The sequence below is a fragment of the Myxine glutinosa genome, chromosome 8 (genome assembly GCF_964187855.1).
Source record: "Myxine glutinosa chromosome 8, kmMyxGlut1.1, whole genome shotgun sequence".
NCBI lineage: Eukaryota > Metazoa > Chordata > Myxini > Myxiniformes > Myxinidae > Myxine > Myxine glutinosa.
In genome coordinates this window covers 80,851,046-80,866,980 of record NC_136268.1, presented here as the reverse complement: position 1 = coordinate 80,866,980, position 15,935 = coordinate 80,851,046, and the positions used below count along the sequence as shown (strand labels likewise).

Here is a 15,935-nt window from a genome sequence, read left to right as displayed (position 1 = left end):
ATCAAACAGTGTCCGTAGGTAAGTTACTTAGTCAGTCGGTCAGTGAATGAGTGAATGATTCTGTACACACTTCAGTCATTATCGCTTGAACCAAACAACTTTTTGATGAAACTTGGCCACAAGCTTCATATCTGATACCTAACGAAGGTGTATTGACCGCATCAGAATCTGCGCTCATTTTAGGGGTCTAAGGGGGGAGGTGGGGTTTAACCCCAAAATAGGTATTTGCTCTCTTCTTCGTAACTCCACACACGATTTTGATGAAACTTGTCCACAACCTTGAGCACCTGCGATGGATTAAAGTTTGTTCACGGCACAAAAAAAATCTGGGTTTGCGCCCCAAAATCAAAATAGGTATTTGCGTTATCCTCCCTTCCATATTTTGTGCGTCATCCACACCTACCAGTGTTTCCCTGGTTCTACCAGGTGAGCCCAGGCCGACATGCATTACCCCTGTTTTGGTGCTATATCAATGGTGAATAATCACTTTTAAAATTCTAATCTCCGGATCCGAATCGAAACCAAATCGAATCATTTCGTCCTTGTCAAACACCCAACGTGTCCACAAATTTTCGTCGGAACCCGTCCACAACGTTTTGAGATATCCTGCCCACAGACAGACAGACAAACAGACAGGAGTGAGAACATAACCTTCGGTGACGGAGGTAACAATAAACTACGTGATTTGTGCGATGTGACGTGACGTTACCCTCGGAGGGGACCTTAAGCCGATGACTCGTGTTAACTGACGGACCAGATGCCACAGTCCCTCGCAAGAGGTTAGGCCATTGTGTGCCGGTACCCGGCAGCCTTGACCTCCCGGACAGAGTACGGACTTTAAAACAACGGGACAACGAACTTGCGATCATTCGGACAAAGGGTCTCCACTGCTACCTTCCCGTATAGGGACGTCCCTAACCATTTATAAAAGGGGGTTGCATTGGTCGTCCCAGGTGTTTTCATCAATTAACCCCGGGGGCACGAAAGACCAAATATTATTACAACCGGTAAGATAAAGGGTCGAAAATCACAGAATAAATGTTTTTTTAATTTAAGGAAATCAATTATTACCACGTGACGGTGATTGTGAGGTGGAGGTGGGGGAGGTCGAGCGTATAGTGGGGGATTGACCAGTGAGTGAGTGGGTTAGGGTTAGCCTCCTGTAGAGATCCCCCTCCCCTGATCGTAACCCCCATATATATGCTTACTCTACCGAAGCACGAAACCAGGTACGTTGTTCCGCCCGATGGGAGTTTGAACCCCGTAAAGATCTATCGTCATCTCTCGTGCTTTGGCGGAGCCCCGAGCGACCTTCGCTCGAACGATCTTTCTCGGTGATAGACCCTCACCTCTCCCAGGTCACGGGGCGTGTGCGCGTATATAGGAAGGTGTGCACCCGCGCTCCCCAGACCCCTCGTGGCTGCCGTTTTCGAAGGACCAACTCAGGACAACTTCAGGGTCTCCGGATTGTTACGTCGTCCATCGACCATGGACCGGCTCAAGCCGTACCTGCTACTCGCGCTCCTGGCGTTGGCGCACCCAGGTACGTGATCTTCACCCCTGGTGCCATGAAACTCGGTCTCGATAGAATGTGGGATCGTTTGTAATTACCCTGGAATGCCATCCCCAAAATGGGTAGATTGTTAGCGTTGGCTGAGAAAACCCTTGGTCATTTACAAGTATTGCTCAGGTACTCTTTTCCAACTTCCCTCATGTAAATTATGTGCTACCTGAAAACCAAACGCCCACAAAGTAATCGACGAATGAACCTGTAACTTTGATACATTTTTAGCTCACCTGGAACGAAGTTCAGGGGAGCTTATGCGATGGCGCGTCGGTCCGTCCGTAAACACTTGAAACTTCTTCTCTGAAACCGCTGATGGGATTGTGACCAAATTTGGCACAAATGATATTTGTTGTGTTGTGACTAAAGTTTGTTCACGGCATTAAAAAAGTCGGCGTCTAAGGTGGGTCTACCGGGGGTCAAAGTGGATCCAGGTTGGACCCCCCAAAATAGGTATTTGCTTTTTTTCTCAGAAACTAAACAAACAATTTCGATGAAACTTGACCACAACCTTCATCACCTGTGATGTACCGAAGTTTGTCCAAGGCATTAGAAAAATTGGGGTCTGAGGAGGTATACGGCTTGGGGGGTTTGCCCCCCAAAATAGGTATTTTTTTTGTTTAAACTCTTATGATTACCTTCGTATGATTCACCTTGTCTTCTAGCAACCATTGCAATTGGTTTAAAATACTGTGATACTGTTTAAAATACCTTTAGTCAGTGTATTACACTGCTTTATTCTACCAGGTGAGCGCCCAGGGCTGATGGGCCATATTTTTTATTTTCTAAGTTAGAATCAAGCCGAACTTTTTTGCGGAAATCTTTATTCACTACTTAGAGACAATTATTGGTGTGTCATTGTCATGTAGTTGTTAATTCCAGCACAAAACTAGCGGTTTGTTTCGGTGGCACAAGGTAATAATATATTCATAAAAATAAATTATATTCGGTGGCACAAGGTAATATATTCATGAAAAAAAATTATATTCGGTGGCACAAGGTAATATATTCATGAAAAAAAATTATATTCGATGGCACAAGGTAATATAAAAAATAAAAAGGTATTCATAAAAGTTATCTGATATGAAGGACATAATATGCCGACATTTCGGCCTTTACACTTCGTCAGTGCAACAACAGGTTGCTCTTTTGCTTCAGCACCTTGTAAAATTTCAGCACAGAGTAAAGGTCCAGCACCATGTAAAGGTTCAGCACCATGTAAAGGTTCAGCAGATGGTAAAGGTTCAGCACCATGTAAAGGTTAAGTAGATGGTAAAGGTTCAGCACCATGTAAAGGTTCAGTACCATGTAAAGGTTCAGCACCATGTAAAGGTTCAGCACCATGTAAAGGTTCAGCAGATGGTAAAGGTTCAGTACCATGTAAAGGTTCAGTAGATGGTAAAGGTTCAGTACCATGTAAAGGTTCAGCAGATGGTAAAGGTTCAGTACCATGTAAAGGTTCAGTAGATGGTAAAGGTTCAGTAGATGGTAAAGGTTCAGCACCTTGTAAAATTTCAGCACAGAGTAAAGGTTCAGCACCAAGTAAAGTTCAGCACCATGTAAAGGTTCAGCACCATGTTAAGGTCCAGCACCTTGTAAAGGTTCAGCACCATGTTAAGGTCCAGCACCATGTTAAGGTTCAGCACCATGTAAAGGTTCAGCACCATGTAAAGGTTCAGCACCATGTAAAGGTTCAGCACCATGTAAAGGTTCAGCACCATGATAAGGTTCAGCACCTTGTAATCCTTCAATGCAGATAACTTAAACAATTTTCTTCTTTTTTATCATTAAAATGTCTTTGTCATTATAATGCCGTTGCTAGTTAGTATAATGTCGTTATCAGTATAATGTATTTTATCATTATAATGTCGTTATTAGTATAAAGTCGTGATCAGTATAATGTATTTTATCATTATAATGTCGTTATTAGTATAATGTCGTGATCAGTATAATGTATTTTATCATTATAATATCGTTATTAGTATAATGTCGTTATCAGTATAATGTATTTTATCATTATAATATCGTTATTAGTCTAATGTCGTTATCAGTATAATGTATTTTTTATCATTATAATGTCGTTATCAGTATAATGTATTTTTATCATTATAATGTCGTTATCAGTATAATGTATTTTTTATCATTATAATGTCGTTATCAGTATAATGTATTTTTTATCATTATAATGTCGTTAATAGTATAATGTATTTTTTATCATAATAATGTCGTTATCAGTATAATGTATTTTTATCATTTTAATGTCATTATCAGTATAATGTATTTTTTATCATTATAATGTCGTTATCAGTATAATGTATTTTATCATTATAATGTCGTTATCAGTATAATGTATTTTTATCATTATAATGTCGTTGTCAGTATTATGTATTTTTATCATTATAATGTCGTTATTAGTATAATGTCGTTATCAGTATAATGTATTTTATCGTTATAATGTCGTTATTCGTATAATGTATTTTTATCATTATAATGTCTTTATCGGTACAATGTATTTTTATCATTATAATGTCGTTATTAGTATAATGTCGTTATCAGTATAATGTATTTTTATCATGATAATGTCTTTATCAGTACAATGTATTTTTATCATTATAATGTCGTGATTAGTATAATGTCGTTATCAGTATTATGTATTTTTATCATTATAATGTCGTTATAAGTATAATGTCGTTATCAGTATAATGTATTTTTATCATGATAATGTCTTTATCAGTACAATGTATTTTTATCATTATAATGTCGTTATTAGTATAATGTCGTTATCAGTATAATGTATTTTTATCATGATAATGTCTTTATCAGTACAATGTATTTTTATCATTATAATGTCGTTATTAGTATAATGTCGTTATCAGTATAATGTATTTTATCATTATAATGTGTTTATCAGTAAAATGTATTTTTATCATTTTAATGTCGTCATCAGTATAATGTATTTTTATCATTATAATGTCGTTATCAGTATAATGTATTTTTATCATTATAATGTCGTTATCAGTATAATGTATTTTTTATCATTATAATGTCGTTATCAGTATAATGTATTTTTATCATTGTAATGTCGTTATCAGTATAATGTATTTTTATCATTATAATGTCGTTATCAGTATAATGTATTTTTATCATTATAATGTCGTTATCAGTATAATATTTTTTTTATCATTATAATGTCGTTGTCAGTATAATGTATTTTTATCATTATAATGTCGTTATCAGTATAATGTATTTTTTATCATTATAATGTCGTTATCAGTATAATGTATTTTTATCATTATTATGTCGTTATCAGTATAATGTATTTTTTATCATTATAATGTCGTTATCAGTATAATGTATTTTTATCATTATTATGTCTTTATCAGTATAATGTATTTTTTATCATTATAATGTCGTTATCAGTATAATGTATTTTATCATTATAATGTCGTTATTAGTATAATGTCGTTATCAGTATAATGTATTTTATCGTTATAATGTCGTTATTAGTATAATGTATTTTTATCATTATAATGTCGTTGTCAGTATAATGTATTTTTATCATTATAATGTCGTTATCAGTATAATGTATTTTTATCATTATAATGTCGTTGTCAGTATAATGTATTTTTATCATGATATAATGTCTTTATCAGTATAATGTATTTTTATCATTATAATGTCGTTATCAGTATAATGTATTTTTATCATTATAATGTCGTTATCAGTATAATGTATTTTTATCATTATAATGTCGTTATCAGTATAATGTATTTTTATCATTATAATGTCGTTATCAGTATAATGTATTTTTATCATTATAATGTCGTTATCAGTATAATGTATTTTTATCATTATAATGTCGTTATCAGTATAATGTATTTTTATCATGATAATGTCTTTATCTTTGTAATGCTCGAAATCCGTTTCAACAATTCATCTTTGAATGGTAAAAGCGTTAAACGTGTTTTTCTTAATATTGGTAAAATCAACAGAATGTTGATTGAGGTATGTTAACTGCCGTGTGAAGCAATAAGAAGCTTACGTTTGCGACGTTAACCCTACACAAGAGCAAGGCGAGGCTGACGTTTCTGACATTAACCCTTCAAAAGAGCAATGAGAAGCTGACGTTTCAGATGTTAACCCTTCACCAGAGCAAAAGAGCAAGGCGAGGCTGACATTTCAGATGTTAACCCTTCACCAGAGCAAAAGAGGAAGGTGAGGCTGACGTTTTAGATGTTAACCCTTCAACAGAGTAAAATAGTAAGGCGAGGCTGACATTTCAGATGTTAACCGTTCACCAGAGCAAAAGAGTAAGGTGAGGCTGACATTTCAGAAGTTAACCCTTCACCAGAGCAAAAGAGTAAGGCGAGGCTGACGTTTCAGATGTTAACCGTTCACCAGAGCAAAAGAGTAAGGTGAGGCTGACGTTTCAGATGTTAACCCTTCACCAGAGCAAAAGAGTAAGGTGAGGCTGACGTTTCAGATGTTAACCCTTCAACAGAGCAAAGGAGTAAGGCGAGGCTGACGTTTCAGATGTTAACCCTTCACCAGAGCAAAAGAGTAAGGCGAGGCTGACGTTTCAGATGTTAACCCTTCACCAGAGCAAAAGAGTAAGGTGAGGCTGACATTTCAGATGTTAACCCTTCAACAGAGCAAAAGAGTAAGGCGAGGCTGACGTTTCAGATGTTAACCCTTCACCAGAGCAAAAGAGTAAGGTGAGGCTGACGTTCCAGGCGTTAACCCTTCAACAGAGCAAAAGAGTAAGGCGAGGCTGACGTTTCAGATGTTAACCCATCACCAGAGCAAAAGAGTAAGGCGAGGCTGACGTTTCAGATGTTAACCCTTCAACAGAGCAAAAGAGTAAGGCGGGGCTGACGTTTCAGATGTTAACCCTTGAACAGAGCAAAAGAGTAAGGCGAGGCTAACGTTTCAGATGTTAACCCTTCAACAGAGCAAAAGAGTAAGGCGGGGCTGACGTTTCAGATGTTAATTCTTCATCAGAGCAAAAGAGTAAGGCGAGGGCTGACGTTTCACATGTTAACCCATCACTAGAGCAAAAGAGTAAGGCGAGGCTGACGTTTCAGATGTTAACCCTTCAACAGAGCAAAAGAGTAAGGCGAGGCTGACGTTTCAGACGTTAACCCTTCAACAGAGCAAAAGAGTAAGGCGAGGCTGACGTTTCAGATGTTAACCCTTCACCAGAGCAAAAGAGGAAGGCGAGGCTGACGTTTCAGATGTTAACCCTTCACCAGAGCAAAAGAGTAAGGTGAGGCTGACGTTTCAGATGTTAACCCTTCAACAGAGCAAAAGAGTAAGGCGAGGCTGACGTTTCAGATGTTAACCCTTCACCAGAGCAAAAGAGTAAGGTGAGGCTGACGTTTCAGATGTTAACCCTTCACCAGAGCAAAAGAGTAAGGCGAGGCTGACGTTTTAGATGTTAACCCTTCACCAGAGCAAAAGAGTAAGGTGAGGCTGACGTTTCAGATGTTAACCCTTCACCAGAGCAAAAGAGTAAGGCGAGGCTGACCTTTCAGATGTTAACCCTTCAACAGAGCAAAAGAGTAAGGTGAGGCTGACGTTTCAGATGTTAACCCTTCACCAGAGAAAAAGAGTAAGGCGAGGCTGACGTTTTAGATGTTAACCCTTCATCAGAGCAAAAGAGTAAGGTGAGGCTGACGTTTCAGATGTTAACCCTTCACCAGAGCAAAAGAGTAAGGCGAGGCTGACGTTTCAGATGTTAACCCTTCACCAGAGCAAAATAGTTAGGTGAGGCTGACGTTTCAGATGTTAACCCTTCACCAGAGCAAAAGAGTAAGGTGAGGCTGACGTTTCAGATGTTAACCCTTCACCAGAGCAAAAGAGTAAGGTGAGGCTGACGTTTCAGATGTTAACCCTTCAACAGAGCAAAGGAGTAAGGCGAGGCTGACGTTTCAGATGTTAACCCTTCACCAGAGCAAAAGAGTAAGGTGAGGCTGACGTTTCAGATGTTAACCCTTCACCAGAGCAAAAGAGTAAGGTGAGGCTGACGTTTCAGATGTTAACCCTTCAACAGAGCAAAAGAGTAAGGCGAGGCTGACGTTTCAGATGTTAACCCTTCACCAGAGCAAAAGAGTAAGGTGAGGCTGACGTTTCAGATGTTAACCCTTCACCAGAGCAAAAGAGTAAGGCGAGGCTGACGTTTCAGATGTTAACCCTTCACCAGAGCAAAAGAGTAAGGCGAGGCTGACGTTTCAGATGTTAATCCTTCAACAGAGCAAAAGAGTAAGGCGAGGCTGACGTTTCAGATGTTAACCCTTCACCAGAGCAAAAGAGTAAGGCGAGGCTGACGTTTCAGATGTTAACCCTTCACCAGAGCAAAAGAGTAAGGTGACGCTGACGTTTTAGATGTTAACCCTTCAGAGCAAAAGAGTAAGGCGAGGCTGACGTTTTAGATGTTAACCCTTCACCAGAGCAAAAGAGTAAGGTGAGGCTGACGTTTCAGATGTTAACCCTTCACCAGAGCAAAAGAGTAAGGTGAGGCTGACGTTTCAGATGTTAACCCTTCACCAGAGCAAAAGAGTAAGGTGAGGCTGACGTTTCAGACGTTAACCCTTCACCAGAGCAAAAGAGTTAGGTGAGGCTGACGTTTCAGATGTTAACCCTTCACCAGAGCAAAAGAGTAAGGCGAGGCTGACGTTTCAGATGTTAACCCTTCACCAGAGCAAAAGAGTAAGGCGAGGCTGACGTTTCAGATGTTAACCCTTCACCAGAGCAAAAGAGTAAGGCGAGGCTGACGTTTCAGATGTTAACCCTTCACCAGAGCAAAAGAGTAAGGTGAGGCTGACGTTTCAGATGTTAACCCTTCACCAGAGCAAAAGAGTAAGGTGAGGCTGACGTTTCAGATGTTAAACGTTCACCAGAGCAAAAGAGTAAGGTGAGGCTGACGTTTCAGATGTTAACCCTTCACCAGAGCAAAAGAGTAAGGCGAGGCTGACGTTTCAGATGTTAACCCTTCACCAGAGCAAAAGAGTAAGGTGAGGCTGACGTTTCAGATGTTAACCCTTCACCAGAGCAAAAGAGTAAGGCGAGGCTGACGTTTCAGATGTTAACCCTTCACCAGAGCAAAAGAGTAAGGCGAGGCTGACGTTTCAGATGTTAACCCTTCACCAGAGCAAAAGAGTAAGGTGAGGCTGACGTTTCAGATGTTAACCCTTCACCAGAGCAAAAGAGTAAGGTGAGGCTGACGTTTCAGATGTTAACCCTTCACCAGAGCAAAAGAGTAAGGTGAGGCTGACGTTTCAGATGTTAACCCTTCACCAGAGCAAAAGAGTAAGGTGAGGCTGACGTTTCAGATGTTAACCCTTCACCAGAGCAAAAGAGTAAGGTGAGGCTGACGTTTCAGATGTTAACCCTTCACCAGAGCAAAAGAGTAAGGTGAGGCTGACGTTTCAGATGTTAACCCTTCACCAGAGCAAAAGAGTAAGGTGAGGCTGACGTTTCGGGCATTCATCCTGTTTTGCTCCAACAGTGGGTTAACGCCTGAAATGTCAGCCTTGCCTTGCGTTTCACGGCGGTTAACATACGATAGCGGTTAACATACCACAGCGTCTTTTTAAAACTGAAATTCACCATTTAATGTCATGACGTCATCAATATTACTTATTACCTTCTTTTGTATACAGCACAGGGGTGCGGGGTAGCATCAATGGCTAAAAGTGTCGCTGATGTGGTACCCTCGGCATGTTAGTGTCGGAATGTAGAATTTGTATCAGTGCCGGAGATAACTCACCTCCTCTTCGCGAAGGACACCATGGTGGCCCTATATTGAACATCCACAATGAATGTCAGCAGATGTGACACCCAATTTAACATCCATCCGAGGGACGACATACACTTTGATGAATCACCCTTCCTGTGAAACATGGCGATGACAGTTGATAACTGGGTCAGGATAAAATTTACTCAATCTCTAAATTACGAAAGACACACACACACACAGACACACACATACACACATAGACGCAAACATACACACACAGACACACACATAGACACAAACATAGACACACACACACACACACACAGACACACACAGACACACACATACATACATAGACACACACACAGACACACACAGACACACACATACACACATAGACGCAAACATACACACACAGACACACACATAGACACAAACATAGACACACACAGACACACACAGACAAACACAGACACACACATACATACATACATACATAGACACAGACACAGACACACACATACACACACAGACACACACAGACACACACATACATACATAGACACACACATAGACACACACAGACACACACATAGCCACACACATACACACATAGACACACACAGACACACACAGACACACACATACACACACAGACACACACAGACACACACATACATACATAGACACACACATAGACACACACAGACACACACAGACACACATAGACACAAACATACACACACAGACACACACATAGACACAAACATAGACACACACACACACACACAGACACACACAGACACACACATACATACATAGACACACACATACACACACAGACACACACATACATACATAGACACACACACAGACACACACATACACACACAGACACACACAGACACACACATACATACATAGACACACACACAGACATACACATACACACATAGACACACACAGACACACACATAGCCACATACATACACACATAGACACACACATACACACATAGACACACACATACACACATACACACACATAGACACACACAGACACACACAGACACACACATACACACACACACATACACACACATCAGACGTGGTGGCAAAATTGTTCGAATGTGCGCTTTGAATCTGGGAGGTTGGTGGTTCGAGCCCTGGTTGTCATAACAAAGGCTAAAGATGGTGCGTGCTGCTTCCTTGCTTGAGGCTCGTCATTTACGTAAGAGGCTGGGACAAAACAATGCTGGGAATGCAATGACAAACCACCGACTCTAATATGTAGATATTAAACCTTCCAGCTTGACGGAGGAGCGAGGCATGCGCACGGGGCGCCTAATGCCGTGGTGCATTTATCGGGTCAGAAGGACTGTGTCGGCGCATATATATATATATATATACACAGACACACACACACTCATTTACATTTTGAACATCCTTTCGATGTCGTCACAAATGTCAGGTTGTTGTTGAAATCTCCATAATAACTGACTTCAGTTTTCCCAGTTTAATTTTTTCCTCCTTCACTGTATTATTGTAACTAGGGCATGCCCGTACTATATATATATCTAAAATTATATCCCCCCCCCTATTTACATGAAATGGTTTGGTCCAAAGCGAACGGCTTGCGAGTGGTGACAATCCCCCCCCCTCTATTTACATGCAATGGTTCGGTCCAAAGCGAACGGCTTCCGGAGTTTGGTAAAGAAATCGCCATCGCGTACACAAACGCGCAGGAAAGCGAATGAATCGCAAATTCGTTTTTATTAGTTGTAAAACATAATGCCCAATTATTCAATTAGCGCCAACGTATTTTGGCTGTTTGCAATTTAATCGCAAGGCAAAGTAGAAAGAGAAGAGGGAAAAAAAGAAAAGCCTTGCCTTGCTGCAAACAGCTGCTGCAAACAACAACAACAGGGAAGGCTGCACTGTCCGGAAGTTGGCATATCGCAGTTACGATTATTTTAGTGTTAATGGCCAATTATTCAATTAGCGCCAACGTATTTTGGCTGTTTGCAATTTAATCGCAAGGAAAAGTAGAAAGAGAAGAGGGAAAAAAAGAAAAGCCTTGCATTAACGCATTAACGCTTGCATTGCATTAACGGTTCGGCACACGTGATAGCTCGCTGCTCTCTGATTGGTTGAAGCGTTTTTTGGACATAGCTCGGTAGGTACTTGTCCGATTAATTTCAAACCTTGAAAAGGCACATCCTCGGGTCCCCAGCAATATACCTGGCAAGTTTCAAGTATATCGGACCCGTGGTTGTCGAGAAACAGCGGTCACAGACAAACACACAGACACACAGACACACAGACACACAGACACACAGACACACAGACACACAGACACACAGAGATTACTGGAATTATAGATAGATACCTGAGTGAACATTTACTGATTCTATTTAATTCTCACCCATTTTATTTGCAGTTTTAATTGAAGCAGGACAAGAATGTTCAAGTGAGTACAAATATTTCATAAATCACATGCCAATAATTTCCATCATCACACATATTATTTGCTTTCATGTTCTGTCTCTACTTTATACGTGATGTATATTATAATAATATTGTACACTTCTACATATTAATTGTTTGGTGGACAGAGGTTATGTTTTTACCCCTGTCTATCTCTTTTACTGTTTACCTGTCTGTCTGTCTGTCTGTCTGTATGTTTTACCGTTTGTCTGTCTGTATGTCTGCTTTACTGTTTGCCTGTCTGTCTGTCTGCCTGTTTGTCTGTCTGTCTGTCTGTTTGTCTGTAAGCAGGATATCTCAAAATGTTGTGGATTCATTCGGACGAAAGTAAGTGGACAGATTGGTTGTGTGACCAGACAAATTGACGAGATTTTGGTGAAGATCGAACAGAACTTTTGAATTTGTAAAGGGATTCTTCACGATTGAGAGACGAAGCTAAAAACAATATACAGCATGATATCTCAAAAAGTTGCGGACGAATTAAGACAAAATTTGTTGGAAGAGTTGGTTAGGTGACAATAACAAGCCGATTCGATTTTGGTTCAGGTCCAAATCCAGATTTGGCCTATCGGTGGGATCCAAAACGTAAACCGTTGAGCCTGGCGGAGGTGTGCGCTCTGCCGAGTGCTGTTCTAGCTAGTTTTGAAATGTAATATAACGTGAAAGAACTCATCTCATAATGTACTGTATGTGTGCTGTTCCAAAAGTTATATAAATGAGAAACAATGGTCCGAGATGTGAAAAAATGTGTATGAGGAGGCAAAAATACAATTATATTTTTGTTATTACTTATGTATGGAAAAATAAATCCTTGGCATGTCATAGATCATTGTGAGTATCTCATTCATTGATGATTTGGAACACCACTCCTTTGGTATATGCCAGTGATACATGTGGTATAATGACTGAATGGTTGTGTGTGCACAGGAGAAATGTCACTTTTCAAGCCTCTCAAAGAGTACACGTACAACTATGAGCTGAAGGCAAACGGGGGCACGATGCAACTATCTACAACCCAACATTCGTCCTTTAAACTCACATGCAAGGTATTTAATGTGTTTATAGAAGTTTTTTTTTTACTGTTAATTTATAAGACACACACACACACACACACACACACACACACACACACACACACACACACACACACACACACACACACACGGATGCTTTAATTGAGACCTGGTAGGTCTCCGCTCCACCTCCTCAAACACACCCATGTGTGGACATAGCAGCCAACAACAGCAACTTCTATACATGCACACACCTAATATATATATATAAATATATATACACAGTCACGTGAAAAAGTAAGTACACCCCATGTAAAGTTTTGACTTTTTCAACATATTTCAACATACAGCTATATGATCTTCATTTCAACAATATTGATAGATAAAGGTGATATAATATAACAAATATCATGAAACATTTACATTTTTTAGTCCATTGTATAATTTAAATAAACATAAATGCAAATTTCGCATGTGGAAAAAGTTTCGCATGTGGATATATATATCTATAGCCTTTTGAGATGAGGTCTGAAATGCAGTAATGCAAATTTCAAACAATCCCTATAATTATTAGCAATTTGTACATTCATTATTTTATCCAAAAATTATCACGTGAGGTGTGTACCCTCATCAGGCTATAAAACGATTGTTATACGACCGACATAGATACAAATATAGTACAATGGTGAGCATACATCTTTAGTGGGAGACATTTCTGCCAACAACGTTATGTTATCCCAAAGTGATCTACGTTATAACGGGAATACTTCGAGTGTCTTATTTGTTGTTATCTCCATATGTTGGTTTCGGAAGGTAGAATGGATTCCTACCAGATGTAAAAGTATGCACCTCCATGTGTGCATGCATACATTTTGTGTGCATGTGCATATGCGTATGTGCGTATATAAATATATATATTGAGTATAACAGGAATACCTCTAGGAGGTATTAAAAGGGCTGCATATTGTATTATTAAAGATAGCCTCATTCTTCTTGGGTCTTGAACACAAAATTAAGATTACATGTTAAGAAAACTGTGCAATAAAGACTATTTTTTAGCATCATGCATTTGTAATAGTATACAAGCTGTCCTACAAATGCATCCATTTGTTCCACAGGTGAACCTGGAGGTGCCAGATCGCTGCTCATTTCTGTTAAAACTCAAGGAATGTGAAGTATTTGATTTGCTTCCAACTGGAGAGGAATTACAGTTTCAGACGATACCTGAGCAGAAGGCCTTTGTTGAGTCTCTGACGAGGTAAGGCATTCAGATCTTCAAGACGTAAATGAGACTTGGTTATCATAATTTGTGCTTGTTATTGCTTCATATTGAACAGCTCTAGAAATAGATGCCAAATGAAAAGAAGCTTATCAAGACATCGATCTATTCCATTCCCAAACATTTAAGTACTCTGCGCATTTACAGAGTCCACAGAGAGTGTAAACACCATCTCTTGTCTTCCCACATCCAAAACCTTGATCATTCCTACCCCCGTTAATTCACCCCAGATCCACTTTTTAAAAATTCCGACTTCTTTCCTTGAAGTCCTAGCAACGTCCATGTGTTTTATACCTTTCCCCCCCCCTTCCGGTGCCTCCTCCCACCAAGCCCTCTCCCTCCCACAGATCTCCCGATGTCCCTGCTCTCAAATATTGTACTTGTGCGCTTCCTCCTCTTTCCCCATCTTGTCTCCCGCTCCCTTTGTCTTATGTTTTATGTGTCAGTTTGTCTTTTTGTGATTAATGTTAGCTCTGACACGAGCCTCGATCTTGTACACACACACAAAAAAAAATACCCAACTCTGCAGAATTGTGATTCGAGCATCGACCGTGAGTCAGGGAGGTTGGTGATTCTGACCCTGGTCAAGTCACACCAAAAACGTAAAAAGCAAAGTAAGCAGCAGGTACCATTTTTAAAGTCGTTGGTATGGCTCGGCCTGGGTTGGCACTGCCGATCTCTCAGACAATGGACGCTGACGCTCTGACCATGATGCCAGCGAGGCTGGTAAAAATTTCTTCCAAGCTCAATGGCGAATGACCAAATTTATTCGGTGAATTATCGGCACTATATCTCCTCCATGAACCTTAGACCAATAGACCATGTAAAAATAGAAAACCTCCAGCAATTACACCGATCGTATTTTTCATCCCAGGAGCACGCCATGTACTTGCTCAAAAAAGGAAGTAGTTAGAAAAGTATTCAGCGATAATTTTCGAAATATTTGCTCATTGTAATTCACCACCAACACTTAGAAAACAGGACTTCGCAATGTTCTGACACACATTGTGATGCCAATTGCAGGAACTTCTGACCAAAGCTGCTAATTCCGTTGTCGACCATCCTGAATTAATAGGCTTTCCTCCCTTTTGACTTTTACCTATTCTCCAAAAGGTAGCAGGGTAGCTGTTTTTCAGCTACCTCGGAGTGACGTCCCTGTCCTTTTCGAGTCCTGGGCTTAGTTGGCTCCGGCTGATGGTACCTGGTATGGGCCCCTTGTCCAAGGTAACGGATCCCAGCTGCCTTGTGGGGGAGGCCTCTTTAGGCTAAGGCTATGAGAAAGACACTCAAATATCAAACCACACCTGTAGGTCATTCTGGGCAGCGCGACATCGTGGATAAATGTGCCCATGAAAGTCAGTGATGGCACCAAATTAGGCATCACTGCAGAGCATCTTCAGACAGCTTTGTCCACTTTGGATATCAATGGCAGCCGTCATCATACCGACGACCTGGCCTGACTGCTGTGCCTATGCGCATCAGACTTCACATTGCATTTACTGCACCTGCAGCCAAAGATGCTGCACCTGCGTGCTTAGTGAGCACGCCAACGGAGGGAAGAGATTCGTCAAAAGCGACGACTCACACCATCATCATTCACTAAACTGATAAGTGTGCAAGAAGCGAGGTGCTTTCATGGTATGATAGCGATTTTTTTCAAAATATAACAATGGACCAATAGGAAAACAACAAAATATGTAGCCAGAATTTCCAGGAATACTTGAGTAAGTGCATTGGCTGACATGATGGCCTCGTGGTACGCACACTCGCCTCTAAGCTGTCTATCCTGGGTTTTAATTCTGACCTGGCTATAAACTGGGATGCATTCTGCCCTAAACTGTCAGTTTGGTGTTCC

The 15,935-nt window shown here is 40.2% G+C and overlaps 1 protein-coding gene across 1 annotated transcript in view; it reads left to right on the top strand.

The window, feature by feature from the left end:
* The first annotated feature begins 1,132 nt into the window (after positions 1–1,132).
* APOB (apolipoprotein B) overlaps positions 1,133–15,935 on the top strand; it is a 109,521-nt gene continuing 94,718 nt past the window's right edge. The window contains exons 1-4 of the mRNA XM_068124702.2: positions 1,133–1,543; positions 11,742–11,771; positions 12,716–12,834; positions 13,920–14,059. Coding sequence (XP_067980803.2) covers positions 1,489–1,543; positions 11,742–11,771; positions 12,716–12,834; positions 13,920–14,059 — 344 coding nt within the window. The 5' untranslated portion in view covers positions 1,133–1,488. The remainder of the gene's footprint in view (positions 1,544–11,741; positions 11,772–12,715; positions 12,835–13,919; positions 14,060–15,935) is intronic.